The sequence below is a fragment of the Procambarus clarkii genome, chromosome 89 (genome assembly GCF_040958095.1).
Source record: "Procambarus clarkii isolate CNS0578487 chromosome 89, FALCON_Pclarkii_2.0, whole genome shotgun sequence".
Taxonomy (NCBI): domain Eukaryota; kingdom Metazoa; phylum Arthropoda; class Malacostraca; order Decapoda; family Cambaridae; genus Procambarus; species Procambarus clarkii.
The window spans coordinates 9923945-9941914 of record NC_091238.1 but is presented as its reverse complement, the minus strand read 5'-3'; the positions used below and the strand labels follow the sequence as shown (position 1 = coordinate 9941914).

At 40.3% G+C, this 17970-nt stretch overlaps 1 protein-coding gene across 4 annotated transcripts in view; it reads left to right on the top strand.

Annotated features, from left to right (window-relative positions):
* Nucleotides 1–6230: 6230 nt before the first annotated feature.
* The window catches only part of EndoB (SH3 domain containing GRB2 like, endophilin-B), an 84707-nt gene continuing 72967 nt past the window's right edge, over nucleotides 6231–17970 (top strand). The window contains exons 1-3 of one of the 4 annotated variants that reach the window (XM_069317963.1): nucleotides 6231–6497; nucleotides 12743–12884; nucleotides 16456–16584. In XM_069317963.1, the coding sequence (XP_069174064.1) occupies nucleotides 6441–6497; nucleotides 12743–12884; nucleotides 16456–16584 (328 nt within the window). In that variant the 5' untranslated portion in view covers nucleotides 6231–6440. The remainder of the gene's footprint in view (nucleotides 6498–12742; nucleotides 12885–16455; nucleotides 16585–17970) is intronic. The other 3 variants (XM_069317962.1, XM_045767146.2, XM_045767147.2) reach the window with 3 other exon arrangements.

Below are 17970 nucleotides of genomic sequence, written 5' to 3'. Positions count from 1 at the left end.
GTACATACAATACCTAAAGCCACTAATACGCTTAGCGTTTCGGGCAAGAAACGCTTCGTTTTTTATCATATCCCTCCTGTTTTCTAGTGTCGTCAGATTCGGTTCCTTCAGTCGCTCTTCATTCCCCATCCCTCGTAACTCTAGGACGAGCCTCGTCGCAAATTTCTGAACCTTTTCTAGTTTCTTTATGTGTTTCTTCAGGTGGGGGGCTCCATCATGGGGCGGCATACTCTAAGACTGGTCTCACGTGGGCAGTGTAAAGCGCCCTAAATGCCTCCTTACTTAGGTTTCTGAATGATCTAACTTTTGCCAGCGTAGAGTACGCTGCTGTCGATATCCGATTTATGTGCCTCAGGAGTTAGATTTGGTGTTACGTCCGCTTCCAGGTCTCTCTCGAATCGTCACATGTATGTATTGTGGAATGGAAGACAAAGGGCAGAGCCTCGTCAAGCTCTACCGGTGATACTGTACCTTGAGGTGCTCTTGTAAAGAGAGCTCTCTTTACAGTATCCTTACAGTCGGCTCTGTACTCATTTTCCCGTGAAGTCGGCGCTTAACCCGTGTACACTGGCCTCAAAACAAAAGGACCTCGATCGCAGAACCTCTGGGAAACTCACAAGGCTACTTTCTGTCCCCAGAGAGCGGGAGGTAGAGCGGCAAATGTCAAGGAATGGCTGGTGTTTACTTCAGACACCCGGTTATCCAACCACTGTGATCATTGGGGTTCTCACCTGCGTCCAGCGCGGAAGAAATTATTTCAACACCGAGGCTACGTTCCCCGATTTCATTTTATCTTTATTCATGTACTCACGTGGCTATAGTACCCAAGAATGTCAGGCTTTCACACACACATATTATATATATATTATATAACTGAAAACTCACACTCCAGAAGTGACTCGAACCCATACTGCCAAGACCACTTTGCAACTGGTGTACAGGTCCACTTAACCACTCGACCATCACGACCGGACAAAAGATGATGGTAGCCGAGGCTAATTCTCCATCATCCCTCCGGCACTCTGATGGTAATCTTGGGCATGGTATTTTATCAAATCACCTCATTCTTTGGGGCACACGTGAGGAACACAATTGCCAATGGTCCCCAGGCATATATGCAACTGAAAACTCACACCCCACAGGTGATTCGAAAGAAGTTTTGTCTGGTCGTGATGGTCAAGTGGTTAAGGGGTCCTGTACACCAGTTGCAAAGTGCTCATGGCAGTATGGGTTCGAGTCACTTCTGGGGTGTGAGTTGTTAGTTGCATATATGCCTGGGAACATTCAGGCTTGTTCGCGCATATATATATATATATATATATATATATATAATTAATGTGTGTGTGTACTCACCTAGTTGTGTTTGCGGGGTTGAGCTCTGGCTCTTTGGTCCCGTCAATCAACAGGTGTACAGATTCCTGAGCCTACTGGGCTCTATCATATCTACACTTGAAACTGTGTGTGGAGTCAGCCTCCACCACATCACTTCCTAATGCATTCCATTTGTCAACCACTCTGACACTAAAAAAGTTCTTTCTAATATCTCTGTGGCTCATTTGGGCACTCAGTTTCCATCTGTGTCCCCATGTGTTAAATAGCCTGTCTATGTCCCCTTCATATAGTCTAGGGCAGCTAGTTCTTGACACACTTGGCACCCAAGTGTATAATTTATTTATTTATATATATACAAGAAGGTACATTGGGTTTGTGAGAATACAGTGAATAGTACAGTATTTACAATCTTGTAAAGCCACTAGTACGCGCAACGTTTCGGGCAGGTCCTTAATCTAACAGATAATTTTAAGTAGGTAATTTCTATCAGAATTGATAAATGATAACAAATACATTGCAAGAGAAAAATGAGATGAGAGAGCTTAGTAAGTATATTAAAGCACATTGTTATATTAAAGCTCTGATTGATTACATTGACAGCTTGATTGGTAATTTAAACAAGATTAATAGACACCATACAGCAGATTGACAGCACATATAAGACAGCAATGATCACGATGGTAAAGATGCTCAGATTGGGTACATAAAGATTGGGAGACTGGGTATAATGGTATAATCTAGTACTATACGACACATTAGCAGTGGCGGGAGGAAGATCTACGTCACACCAGTACCGGAAAAGGAGTGTGTGTGTAAATCACGAAAATAAACGTGATTAAAAATGTGACAGTGTCAGACCACGGAGGAAATTTAATACAGGAATTTCCTCAAGTACTTTTGTATATTAATACATCTTCAGAAGGAGTGTGACTCCTTCTGAATATATGTATATATATATATATATATATATATATATATATATATATATATATATATATATATATATATATATATATATATATATATATATATATATATATATATATATATTAGTGTGTGTCGTGGCATAACCGTAATGAAGCTACATATAAACGCAACGTTTAAAACCAAAATGACAATTACTAACCAAAGAAATACATAAATAATGATTTATCTTGGATAGCCTCAATCAAATCTGCAATCTACAGCCGCTCTCAACCGTCATTAATGCTAACGTATGTATAGTTTCTATAAAAACTACTAGTTTATAAAATATAAAGTTTATATAAATATATAAAAATAAAAAGTATCTATAAAAACTACTATACGAAACTATTCACATGTATAATTTCACTATATCCTACTACACGAGTGTATATAATGAAATTCCTACAGGTTTCCTTGGGAACCCCTATTCAAGAAAGGGGAAGGGGAGGGTAGATTACTTAGCTAGGAAATGATATCTCCAGTGGTGTGTAGTCACATGTGTCGCCAGCTCACTGAAGTTCTGTCACCATATCCTTTGCTGCTACCTGGCTCTCACGTATCCTCAGCCTTCTTCCTTGGGCAACAGATGTGGCGCCAATCCTCTTGACACACCAGTGGGACAGATTTAAACTTCAGTGGGGGTGTCCAACGCTGGTGTCAGCACTAGATTTCCCTTGACTCGTCCCTCCGCGGGAAGTACTTTTTCCCGGCAGCCTTATATCAGTGCCCATTGCACCGATTCACTGCCATGGAAGAAATCAAGATGGCCGACTCCATTAGTCGGGTCAGTTTCGGTACAGGATGCCATCACAGTCTGTTCACCATATTCACTATCTTAATAGGGTAACCGGAGATATTAATTTCTGCTACAACCTCTTCTATGATCCTACTCCAAGTCAAAGGTAATTTCTCAAGAATTAGTAGTAGCAAGTAACAGTACAAAGCATAAGGAAGGGGGGGGGGGGGGGAATAAACAACACTCAATTACACCTTCACCAATATATTATCTATAGAATTATAACTACACATATTTACACTGTGTCGCTTTCACCCAGGACACACAATAGATCTGCAGTGTTCATCAAATCCCGGCGAGTCCACTATCTTCAAGTACACGTCGTCCACGCTCAATGGTAATCACCGGCGCGTTCACCTTCAACATGGGCTAGTCCACACACCGTATCGTCACGATGTCCCAATACCAAACATCCACTCTCCAGAAACACACTGGCAGAGGGCTTCAGCAACTCACTGACAAGGTTCTCAAGTAATCACGTACAGGGGTAGCTAACACCCTTGCAGAAGTCTCTAGCAACACACTAGCACCACTTCTCAGCAGACAAACCCATAATGTCGTCTCGTAACTCCTCTGAGCCAAATCCCGGGTACGTCGGTCCATACAACACTACAAAAGTTCAACAGCAAACACACTGCTACTACCGACGGCGGCCACTTTGTCCTCTCACAGGACAAAGTGGAGTTCTGGACTGCCCAACGTGAACTGTCCTCAGTACAATCGCCTCCTCATGCCACCTCTGGGAACATAAACGTCATTAGCTAGACAAGCAGTATATTGGGTGTGGGGTGCATAATAAATGAACTAAACTAACTAAAAAACTTTGGATAACACGTATGTTATGGACCCGAGCCCAGCGTCCGAGCACGGAGCAGTGACGACCGCGCCATCTGTGGGTCAGCTCCCGAAATCCCCTCCAAATAGACAATAAGTGCATTGTTAGTGCTTTTTTGGGTCTGAAGCTTTGGTATATTGTGTTTGGCTAGATAAGAGTAAGGCTAGATAAGAGTAAAGCTGCTTGTAGATTAGTTTTTCAAATATTTTTGACAAGTTTGGCAGGATTGATATAGGTCTGTAGTTGTTAACATCAGTGAGATCACCACATCTGTGGACAGGGGTTACTCTCACTTTTTTTAGAATATCTGGAAAGGTTTGGAGTTCAAGAAACTTGTTGAAGAGCAATGCAATAGCAGGAGTTAAAGATCTGGAGTCTTTTTTGTAACTTAATAAATAAATATAATAAATAAATAGATGTTTATTCAGGTAAAGTACATACATACAAGAGGTTATACAAAAATTGATAGATTTATAGATAGAGCTAGTACATACAATGCCTAAAGCCACTATTACGCAAAGCGTTTCGGGCAGGAAAAACAGAGACTAAAACTTAATACTAATTGAGATTAATTAAAGTATGAAATGTGTTGAGAACAAATAAAAATAAAAAAGGGGGAACATGGCAGAAAAAGCAGCACAAATACAATTAGGTCGACAAACAGCGTTGTTTAAAAAAACAGACATGGGTTAACAATATAGGGGTAAGGTAGGTTAAAGGGAATTTATTAGGTAGTGCTTAGTTTTTAACTTAAACTGGTTGAGAGAGGTACAATCTTTAACATGATTGGGAAGGTCATTCCACATTCTGGGTCCCTTGATTTGTAGAGCATTTCTAGTTTGATTAAGTCGTATTCTTGGAATATCAAAAAGGTATTTGTTTCTGGTGTGGTGCTCATGGGTTCTGTTACAACCTTCAATGAAGCTTTTGAGGTCAGGATTGGCATTACAGTTCAGCGTTTTATATATGTATAATACACATGAGAGAATGTGCAGTGACTTAATATCTAACATATTCAGAGATTTGAGTAGGGGTACCGAGTGATGTCTGGGACCAGAGTTGGATATTGTCCTAATAGCAGCTTTGTGTTGAGTAATTAGAGGATGTAAATGATTTTGGGTAGTAGAACCCCAAGCACAAACACCATAGTTGAGATATGGATAGATGAGGGAGTAATAGAGCGTCACCATGGGAGGGCGATGTACATATCTGATCTTAGAAAGAATGCAAACAGTTTTTTAAACTTTTTTTTATATATTTAGAATGTGACCCTGGAAATTCAGCTTGTGGTCAATGAGAACGCCAAGGAATCTGCCACCTATTTTGTTACAAATTTGGGTATTGTTTACCCTGAGATTTATTTGATTAGAGGATTTATTGCCAAACAGAATGTAGAAAGTTTTGTCAGTGTTAAGGGTGAGTTTGTTAGCAGTTAGCCAAAGATGGACTTTATTTAGCTCAGTATTCACTGTGACATTTAGAGCAAGGGGGTCAGGACTGGAGTAAATGTAGGTTGTGTCGTCAGCAAATAGAATTGGTTTGAGGTGTTGGGAGGCATTTGGAAGGTCATTAATGTAGATGAGAAAGAGGAGAGGGCCAAGTATGCTGCCCTGAGGAACACCGATGTTGATGGGAAGGGTGGGAGAAATTGAATTATTCACAGAAACATACTGGAGCCTGTCAGTAAGGTAAGATTTGAGGTATTGCAGGGGGTGTCCTCTGACTCCATAATGATGTAATTTAAGAAGAAGGTTTTGGTGGTTGACAGTGACAAAAGCCTTACGCAGGTCCACAAATAACCCAATAGGGAACTCATTTTTATCAAGAGCTGCATGAATCAAGTTAATCATACTAATAAGTGCATCGTTAGTGCTTTTTTTGGGTCTGAAGCCATATTGACAAGAGCTAAGTATATTGTGTTTGGCTAGATAAGAGTAAAGCTGCTTGTAGATTAGTTTTCAAATATTTTTGACAAGTTAGGTAGGATTGATATAGGTTTGTAGTTGTTAACATCTGTGAGATCACCACATTTGTGGACAGGGATTACTCTCGCTTTTTTTTTAATATCTGGAAAGTTATATTAAAGTTGGTATCTCCTCAAGGGCACTAGACTTGGTTTTAAGGGAAAGGATTATATCATTAACATCAGTGGAATTTGCAGGCGTTAGGTACAGAGACTGTGGATAGTTAGCTGTATTACCTGTGGATAGTTACCACCTGCTCTCTCTGGTGTCCTGTTATTTTTGTAGTTTCTTCTTGTCTTTGTACTTAGTTGCTTTGCCAGCTTATATCTCTGATTAAACCACGGGTCCCTCTTTTGTGCGTGTGCGTGAAAGTAGGTGTGTGCGTGCGAGCAGCAGGTGTGCGAGAGTAGCAGGTGTGTGAGGCGAGTGTCGTCTGCAGAACGAGCGAGGCGCCGTCTATGGGCCGCCCAGCAAACAGTAAAGTGTCAATAGTGAAGAGCAGCCACCCTCACCAGCCAATACTACACCGCCGCCAGCAACACCCAACATGGATCTAAAGAAGCTTGCTGGGCAGGCTGGGCAGTTTTTGACCAGGGCAGTGCAGGTAACTGTGCCAGGGCTGACTGCCAACGTTTTAGTTGCACTATCGACACTGTTGGCTCGGCCAACACTGGTGGCTTTGCCAACACTGGTGGCTTTGCCAACACTGGTGGCTCGGCCAACACTGGTGGCTTTGCCAACACTGGTGGCTTTGCCAACACTGGTGGCTTTGCCAACACTGGTGGCTCGGCCAACAATAGTGGTTCAACTCTGGCATCCCTGCCAACAGCCAGTGTTGGTGGCAAGTTTAAGTATTATGCCCGAAACGCTTTGCGTAATAGTGGCTTTAGGCATTGTATGTACTAGCTCTACCTATAAGTCAACCAATCTTTGTAAAAATTTATTGTATGTATGTACCTTACCTAAATAAACATTTTATTTTTTTTTATTTTATTTATTAGGGCTATTATAACTGTATCTCAACATTTATACTCTGGTTTCGAGTAGTTGATCATGTAACGGTTCTATTGTTACGTAAAGTATGGTGACAAATAAACACAGACACTAAGATACTATATATATATTTGGTCGAATATACAGAAGTACACAGGTGATACGTTGGTGTGAGTTGAGCGCACTGAGCGTTGGTACAGTATCTCGCAAGTGTCTGCTCTAGACCACACTTGAAAGTAGACTAGTTAATGTTCGCTACACCGCTGCTTATATTGCTCGGGCATCTCACCGTGTTGCCCGGGCAACGCCTCACCTCATTCATCTCCAAAGGTTGACAGGAACATTAACACTATATTTGGAGCGAGTATATTATTGGGATAATCTACTCGCTACAGAACTCCCCCTCCCAGGGGATGAAAGGAAAAATACTTGATTTATTTATTTATTTATTTATTTATTTATTTATTTATGCATATACAAGAATGTACATAAGGAATGTGAGGATACAATTATGGTAATTACAGTCTTGTAAAGCCACTAGCACGCGCAGCGTTTCGGGCAGGTCCTTAATCTAAGAAAATTTTAAGGAGGTAAATACTTGCAAAATTTATAGACAAAAAAATGATAACAGATTACATGGAATGAAAAAAAAAAAAGATGAGAGAAAATTATAGGTACAGTATATTAAAGCACATAGGTAGCTATGATTGATTGCAATGACAGCTTAAAATGGTAGTTGACAACAAATTGGTAGGCACAATACAGCAGAAACAATATAAGATTGATTGCAATGACAGCTTGAATGGTAGTTGACAAAAATTGGTAGTCACAATACAGCATATGGCTAGCACATAAAAGAAGACAGCAATGAACACAATGATAAGGTTGTTTGATATTACATAAAAATTAGGAGATTGGGTACCACTAGGTACAGAGCAAATTTAAAGTTCAGTGTAGGAAACTAAATAGATGAAGTTAGGTACTTTTTGGTTTTGCTTTTAAATAAGGCAAAAGTTTTACAGTTTTTCAATTCACTAGGGAGTGAGTTCCATAGACTAGGTCCCTTAATTTGCATAGAGTGTTTACACAGATTAAGTTTGACCCTGGGGATATCAAAGAGATATTTATTTCTGGTGTGGTGATAATGGGTCCTATTACATCTGTCCAGGGAGAGTTTCAGAGCATGGTTTGCATTTAAGAACAGGGTTTTGTAAATGTAGTTGACACAAGAGAATGTGTGGAGGGAGTTAATATTTAGCAAGTTTAGAGATTTAAACAAGGGAGCTGAGTGTTGTCTGAAAGCAGAGTTAGTTATTATTCTGATAGCAGATTTTTGCTGTGTGATGATGGGCTTAAGGTGGTTTGCAGTGGTAGACCCCCATGCACAGATACCATAATTAAGATAGGGGTAGATTAGTGCATAATATAGTGAGAGGAGAGCAGAGTTAGGAACATAATATCTGATTTTGGAGAGTATACCAACTGTCTTAGAGACTTTCTTAGTTATGTGTTGAATGTGGGTGCTGAAGTTGAGTCTCTTGTCTAGGAATAGGCCAAGAAACTTGCCATCATTTTTATTACTGATGTTAATGTTGTCTATCTGTAGCTGAATTGCATTTGATGATTTGCTTCCAAATAAGATGTAGTAAGTCTTTTCGATGTTTAATGTTAGTTTGTTCGTTGACATCCATAAGTGGACTTTTTTTAATTCATTATTCACAACATTATTTAGTGTATGTGGGTTGAGGTTTGAGTAGATAAGGGTAGTATCGTCAGCAAACAATATAGGTTTGAGAATATTAGAGACATTAGGCAGATCGTTTATATATATAAGAAAAGGAACTTAGGTCAAGGAACTTAGCTGGTCGGTGAATTGTACGACCTGCTCGCGTTACATAACCATCAAAGTTAACTTCCTCCTCTTCGCTCATGTCATCTAACTGGGGTCGTAGGGTGGGAGGTCGCACAGGATCGTCCGTCGTCGTAGGTGGCGGTGCTGCTGGTAACTGTGGTCGAAAAGTGAACTGCGTAGTCGGCGGATGTGTCTCTGGATTTAGCAGTGTTGCAGACGTTGAGACGAAGCCTGGAGCAGAGCAGAGAGCTGAGTGAGGCCGGAGTCGTGGAGCTCTATGTGGGAGAGCGTGGCGGCTCGATTGAGAATTGTGAGTGTCTAAACTCGGGGAGCGAGAGCGTGGCAGCTCGATTGAGAATTGTGAGTGTCTAAACTCGGGGAGCGAGAGCGTGGCGGCTCGATGCGGTCGTAGTCTGCTGTCTGCTCTGTGTCGAAGCTGTAGCGTCTTGGGTTGATTAGGACTGTACACGCCGAGTACTACATTGTTGACTGTGGAAATTGTAGTCTGGTACTAAAAGATGTAGGCAGTGTGTGGACAAGCTCGGTGTAGCAGGAGAGAAGAATGTGCATAATTGTTGCGTCCTTGGGTCGCTGGTGGAGCATTTAGATCCGGGCGGATGGGCTCGGGCACCAGGACATTAGGAGGTAATGTAGGCACGTAGTTAGGACAACGAGGGAATCACTGCTACAGCTGAGTTGTCCTGGAGGTGACGAAGAGTCGGAAACGCAAGCTGTAAGTCCTGTACTGCGCAAAGGGCTTGAGTCGGCAGAGTATCAAAATGCAGTGAACGTGTAGATGAATCTGACGAAAGAGCAGCTTTCGTGGGCGCCCCTGTAGAACAAGCAGTGCCCTGGCAGCGACGGAGAGTCGGCAGGACAGGCTGTAGATCCCACATTATGTAGTTACTGATGAAGCTGCCAGATGAGTGAGTAGTGATCGTGGAGCAGCAAGCCGTAGTAGATGAAAATGCAGAGATGGACGCGATGAAAATCATAGCTGTGGCGCGGGTGTTGACAGCGTTCCATCACAGCAAACAGTAGAGGTCCAGTGAGAGTCCATGTTGTAGTCCATCGTGGCTGGGTATCGTCGAAACTTCGTGAAGGTCGAAAATAGCCTTCATCTGCATGAACCAAAATTCTGGCTCATCTGCGTTGTATGCTGGAAACCTGGTAGATAAATCCATGGCGAAGATCTAGTTTGTGACTAGGTGTTCTTTTTCACTCACTGGGTCACCAATGTAACGGTTCTATTGTTACGTAAAGTATGGTGACAAATAAACACAGACACTAAGATACTATATATATATATTTGGTCGAATATACAGAAGTACACAGGTGATACGTTGGTGTGAGTTGAGCGCACTGAGCGTTGGTACAGTATCTCGCAAGTGTCTGCTCTAGACCACACTTGAAAGTAGACTAGTTAATGTTCGCTACACCGCTGCTTATATTGCTCGGGCATCTCACCGTGTTGCCCGGGCAACGCCTCACCTCATTCATCTCCAAAGGTTGACAGGAACATTAACACTATATTTGGAGCGAGTATATTATTGGGATAATCTACTCGCTACAATCATAATAGATACATCAAAGTTTTTACCCTATTCTTATATATATTCACTGTATATGAATACCTGTATGTAGTTTACAGAGGCACTCTGCAAGTATTTTTATCTCCTGCACCTATAAACTCTTAATACTATTAATGTTTATTCAAAGGAATGTGTTTAAAAGGAACATAATAATGTACAATTGTAGGGACAGGAGTTACACATACTAATGAAGCCATTATTATGCAAAGCATTTTGGGCACAACTTAAAATAGTAAAAAATTAACTAGAGGTGTGATCTTTTATTTTTATATTTTTCATTAACATGCTTATTTATACACATGAGGCAGGAGAGGCAAAGAGAGCAAAAGGCCATCAGTGAAATAGAAAGAAATCCGAAATATTTTTTCTCCTATGCAAAATCAAGATCAAAAACCACATCTAGTATCGGGCCCCTGCGAAAGGGAGATGGAACTTTCACCGATGACAACAAAGACATGAGTGAGCTACTGAGGACGCAGTACGACTGTTTTCAGCGAGCCATTAAACACACTAAAGATTGATAACCCAAATGAATTTTTCATGGATACGATACCAACATCAAATCATATATCAGACGTCACCCTATCCCCACTGGATTTTGAAGAAGCCATAAACAGTATGCCTATGCACTCTGCACCAGGCCTGGATTCTTGGAACTCCATATTCATAAAGAACTGTAAAAAATTACTATCGCAGGCCCTCCACATTCTGTGGAGACAAAGCCTAGATACTGGCGTTATTCCTGATATACTAAAAACAGCAGAGATAGCACCACTTCATAAAGGAGGAAATAAGGCAGAGGCAAAAAATTACAGACCGATAGCACTAACATCGCACATTATAAAAAATTTTGAGAGAGTGCTAAGAAGTAAGATCACAAAATACATGGAATCACAGCAACTCCATAACCCTGGACAACATGGTTTCAGAACAGGGCGCTCATGCCTGTCGCAGTTGCTGGACCACTATGATATGGCATTAGATGCTATGGAAGACAAACAAAACGCTGATGTAATTTACACAGATTTCGCAAAAGCTTTTGATAAATATGACCATGGCGTTATTGCACATAAAATGCGTTCAAAAGGAATTACCGGAAAAATAGGCAGATGGATCTACAATTTCCTGACCAACAGAACCCAATGTGTTCAATAAAATAAAATCCAGCCCATCAACCGTGAAGAGCTCAGTCCCCCAGGGTACTGTGCTTGCTCCAGTACTTTTTCTCATCCTCATATCGGACATAGACAAGAACACAACCTTTAGCACTGTATCATCCTTTGCAGATGACACTAGGATCTTCATGAGAGTAGGCAACATAGAGGACACTGCGAACCTCCAGTCAGATGTAGATCAGGTCTTTCTATGGGCTACAGAAAATAATATAGTGTTTAACGAAGATAAGTTCCAGCTCATGCGCTATGGAAAAAATGAAAATATAAAAATGGAAACCACGTACAAAACTCAGGCAAATCATAACATAGAACGAAAAGGCAATGTAAAGGATCTGGGTGTACTCATGTCGGAAGACCTTACCTTTAAAGAACACAATAAAATAGCCGTCACAACTGCAAGAAAAATGACAGGTTGGATAACAAGAACTTTTCACACTAGAGATGCTATACCGATGATGACACTTTTCAAAACACTTGTGCTCTCTAGAGTGGAGTACTGCTGCACAATGACAGCCCCTTTCAAAGCTGGAGAAATTGCTGACCTGGAGAGCGTGCAGAGATCCTTTACTGCTAGAATCCACTCAGTAAAACATCTAAACTATTGGGACCGACTAAAGAGCCTAAATCTGTACTCCCTTGAGCGCAGGCGGGAGAGATACATAATAATTTACACGTGGAAAATATTAGATGGGCTGGTCCCAAACCTGCACACAGAAATAACATCACATGAGACCAGAAGACATGGCAGGATGTGCAGAATACCCCCGTTGAAAAACAGAGGTGCAACAGGTACTCTGAGAGAGAACTCTATCAACATCAGAGGCCCAAGACTGTTCAACACGCTTCCACTACACATAAGGGGCATACTTAAAGATGACCGGCATAGACTACTACATTAAGGAGTCTGTTGATGTAGCAATAGTACAGTAGATTATTTACATTAATAACAGCATGGAAACACAATGTGTAGTTTAGAAAAGCAACTGAACTCATTCTTGTAACATTTTCTTTGGAACATAACAGAATATATAGGAATATAGTAATTTAAGGTTAATGTGACCAACACTAAAAAATTAACAAGGATCATAAAAGATTCTTTGGTGACATAACTCTGTTGATCTTTATACTCTGTCAGGGCCTTATTGCTACCATCTCAGCAAACTTATCCTTTCCAAACCCATCCTATTATAATCTAGCCTCGCTTGCACTTTATTATTGTTCCATTTTATTGTTTCAGTACACAGAAGAGAAGATAGGTAGTGCAGAAAAGACTGAGCTAGATGGCCACTTTGAGTCCCTGTCTCTTCAGGCGGAGTCGGCCAAACAGTGGACGGAAAAATTGTTGACTGGTGCAGAGTCGGTACTTATTCCTAACCCAGGTAAAAATAGTGTGTAATTTCCCACATTTCTCTGATCAAGGTACATATGTAACTCCAATTTTTTCTAACCCAGATCAATATGCAGTTGCTTGTCACTTTGACAAATTAACCCTTTGGTTACGCCTCTCCTTATACAGTATGACGCATTACTCACGTGTGCAGAGTAAAAAATTATCGAAAAAATTTTCATTCTAATATTGTTAAAATGCATTCCCACACCATGGGATAAAAACAATTAAACTTACAATGGTTGTAGTGGCCATCTACAGACTTACAATGGCTGTAGTGGCATTGAGAAAAGTGGCAATGATGTCATCAATTCAGGTTTGCTCCAGCAGCAATTGCACAGGTCATTCAATCGCTGGTTGCTACTGCGAATTAATTTATGTATTTTAAGTTAACTTTAAGAAAGTTTTTGCTGAAACCAGGTGCACAGTGTGGTGGTTAAATAATGGTTCCTATTCACTAAATTCCTTGGCCAATTGAACGGTCCACTCCAGCTTCTGATGAAAAGTTAGTTGACATGTCAAGGGAAATAACAGCCACTTCCTTCCATTAACCTGTGCCTCTTGGGGTGTGTGTGTGTGGTCCGGTTGCATCCTTCCGGTGAGATTTTCCAGCTTAGTTTGTATAGAACTTTGAAACCCAGATCTCGTCTCTTGTCGATCACTACACCACTTTGATCGTTCGTCACTGTCAGTATCCCTTAACACACTGTGCACAGTTTTCCGTTTTTTCTCCTGGTCATTGCTACCTGAAAAAGATTGGAATCATATTATCCATCATCCATCAAAGTCACTGGATCACAAGTTCACAACTTTTCTAGAGTGCTCCAAGATACACCCTTCCTCCATCATGGCTGGAATCAAACTCTGATACATGTTTTCAACTTATGGATTAGCACAGTTGGATGACAAATTAATTAACATGCCAACAAAAGACATGAGTAAACTGTATTTGGTTGTCTGTGGTGTTATCACAACCTTCTTCATCTTAATACTTCCATGATGATTGCTGCTGCTGCTACTAAACACGGTCTTGGCAAGCAAAAATATTTAAAGTTACTATGAAAAAAGTTGTTTTTTATTTTAAAAGAAACAACTACATGGCAATGAGGAGAGAGGCAGAAAGAAATTTTGAAAAAGGGATAGTGGGCAAATGCAAAACAGAACCAGGCCTCTTCTATAAATTCATGAAAACAAATTGCAGGTAAAGGATAATATTCAGAGGTTGAAAATGGGAAACAGGTTCACGGAAAATGAAAATGAAATGTGTGAAACATTAAACGAATAGTTCCAAAGTGTGTTTGTACAAAATGAAATCTTCAGGGAATCAGACACAACAAGAATTCCAGAGAACAATATAGAGCACATAGAGGTGCTAGAGATGAAGTGGGAAAAAATGCTCAAGGAGCTAAGTAAGAACAAAGCAGTTGGTCCAAATGGAGTTTCACCATGGGTTCTGAGAGAATGTGCACCTGAGCACAGCATTCCACTTCAACACTTTAATTGCACTTCAAAAAAATTTAAAAAATTTCTGATAGAAAAATGAGGACAGTAATCAGAGGCAATGTATCAGGATGGAGAAATGTCACAAGTGGAGTACCACAGGGTTCGGTTCTTACACCAGTAATGTTCATTGTCTACATTAACAATCTACCAGATGGAATACAGAATTATATGAACATGTTTGCTGATGATGCTAAAATAATAGGGAAGATAAGAAACTTAGATGATTGTCATACCCTTCAAGAAGACCTGGACAGAATAAGTATATGGAGCACCACTTGGCAAATGGAATTTAATGTGAATAAATGCCATGTTATGGAATGTGAAATAGGAGAACATAGACTCCACACATCCTATAAATTATGTGAGAAATCTTTAAAGAATTCTGATAAAGAAAAAGATCTAGGGGTGGTTCTAGACAAAACTATCACCTAAGGATCATATTAAGAACATTGTGCAAGGAGCACAATGAACTGGAACTTCAAGAACAAGAGGCCATAGATTTAAACTAACAAAACAAAGATGCTGGAAAAATATAAGAAAATTCATTTTTGTAAACAGAGGGGTAGACGGTTGGAACAGTTATGTGAGAAGGTGGTGGAGGACAAAATTGTCATTAATTTCAAAGTGTTATATGACAAAGAGTGCTGGGAAGATGGGACACCACGAACGTAGCTTTCATCCTGTAACTACACTTAGGTAATTACACCTCAAGCCACTGCTGTACAGGATTAATGCAGTATGGCCTCATGCCTGTCTTGCAGTATCCAGCAAAATCTCTGGTTTTCTGGATTTCTGTCTTTATATGGTGAAGTTGGCAGAAACTTTTCCGGACTTGATATAGAATCTGTGCCAGTCTGCACTATTAAACGTAATATACATTGACTTCTCTTAAGGTTTTGACAAAGTACCACATGAAAGACTGGCAAGGAAATTACAAGCACATGAAATAAATGGTAAAGTACTAGAATGGATTAAACAATGGTTCAAAGAAAGCAAGCAAAGGGTTGTCCTAAATGGAAATGAATCTGACTGGAGAAATGGGGTACTGCAAGGATCCATTTTTTTTTATTTATATTAGTGACATAGATGAGACTATTACAAACCACATTATCAAATTTGTAGATCACATTAAGATCTGTGGTAAAGTAGGAAGCAAAAATTACAATGAGGCCTTACTAAAAAGATCTACATGAACACAAATTGTTGGAAGAATGGCAAATGCTTTTTAACACTGACAAGTGCAAGACCTTGTATGTGTTATCTTGAGATGGTTATCTTGAGATGGTTATCTTGAGATGGTTATCTTGAGATGGTTATCTTGAGATGGTTATCTTGAGATGGTTATCTTGAGATGGTTATCTTGAGATGGTTATCTTGAGATGGTTATCTTGAGATGGTTATCTTGAGATGGTTATCTTGAGATGGTTATCTTGAGATGGTTATCTTGAGATGGTTATCTTGAGATGATTTCGGGGCTTTAGTGTCCCCGTGGCCCGATCCACGACCAAGTCTCCACCCCCAGGAAGTAGCCCGTGACAGCTGACTAACTCCCAGGTACCTATTTACTGCTAGTAACAGGAGCACCAGGGTGAAAGAAACTGCCCATTGTTTCTCGCCGGCGCCCGGGATCGAACCCGGGACCACAGGATCACGCGTCCAGTGTTCTGTCCGCTCAACTACCGGCTCCCCGTGTGGCATAACAATGCACATCACAACTATCACATCAACACTACCATGCAGCAGATTGAAAAACAAAAAGTACCTAGGAGTCAGGAAAAAATCTAGTAAAGAATCCATGAAAATGGGGAAACAGTTGACAGCTGACAGCTTCCTGTCCCCTTCAAGGCCACAAGATAGATGGTGGCCCTTGGACAAATTCAGGTACATGTAAATGCTTAACCCAGGTAAATATGTAACTCAGTATGCAGTTCTGTTCGGGTTTGGCTACATAAATTATACCCGTTTTGTAACTGAATAATTAATTGCTTTCAATTAGATGACTTATTATGAGCTTTGCTATTTTACTGATTACAGTTTTTATGATATCTTCTTTATTTCAGGGAATAGAGTAGAAGATATGATCTTTGAAAAGATTGAGAAGCGCCGTCCAAATAGACTTAGTAACTTGGAGTATTTAGGTTTGGATATGGTACAAGCTGGAAACGAATTTGGCTCGGGAACAGCATACGGTAGGTTTTATTACTTCCAAGTCTTTTTTTTTTTTTTGATACCTGTGATTTCCTTAGCCTTATGTATAGATTTCTTCTAGTCTCCTAGCTCCCTTTAAATGTTTTTTTTCCCTACTTATGTTTGCGCAGAACTCTTATAAGCGGTTATAAGCTTATAGGCTGCCACACTAGCCAGTCATTTAGCAAAACTCCATCCCTCAACAACACCTCACTCGCCAACTTCCTCCTCCCACCATACCATTTTTGTGTTTATTCACTGTATACAGACATTATATATAAGTATTTACATGTTTTATTCACCATAACTGTACAGCTAATTAGGTATGGTGAGTTCAGACCGACACAAGTCGCCACACACAGCTGATGCTCCCTCCCTCCCTCATTGGTTCAAGGCCAGGTGCACTAATATTCCTCTTTCAACTATGCTGTTTGTGGTGTTATTACACTATATGCACATGTTATATATATATGTATCTACATGTTTTGTTCACCATGACTGTGCAACTAAGCTTATATGGTGCCCAAAGACCATAGTGGCCACCCTCTAAACAAGATGACACCACCTCCCTCACCAAAATGGCTTCTCCCTACATATTCCTTTTGCTGTTATTACACTATATATACACATATTATATGTAAGTATCCATATTTGTGTTCACCATAGCAAAACACTAAGCTGGTATGCAGAGTGCAAACAGTAATAGGTGGTCACACAGATTCGACAAACGACGCTATCACCCTCCTATTTCAACATTACTCCTCCCACAATACTATGCACAGCACAAATTATCACAACAATCCTGCTGTTATCAAAATCATGGTCATTTTTATCAGTCAGGAGTCGTCTGTAATACTATCATCGCTAAATAATACCAGTTACATATTTATTTTTTCATTTTTAGGCAATGCTGTGGTCACAAGCTGAACAGCAGTGCTGTGTGCTCATGCTTCATGCGCCAGCCTTCGTGACTCACTCAGTACTGAGGCTTTCACACCTGGGAATGTTGCTCACAATTTAAAAACAAAATGGCGTCTGTTTACAAGAGCCCTAAGGAAGCTGATGTGAACTTTGTGTAGTCGCAGCACTTTTAAATCTTGTGCGGTTCTCCAAAACATTATATGATGTCGTGCGCAATTTATCGACAGTTACTCAAGACATCATGTGATGTTTTGTGCAGTTTAAGGGCTATTGTAAAAGGGCCTTTACATTGCCTATTCGTTCTATGTTATGATTTGACTACATTTTGTACGTGGTTTCCGTTTTTATATTTTAATTTTTTCTTTAGTGCATGAGCTGGAACTTATCTTTGTTAAACACCATTTTATTTTCTGTAGCCCATAGAAAGACCTGATTTACATCTGATGGGAGGTTTGCTGTGTTCTCTA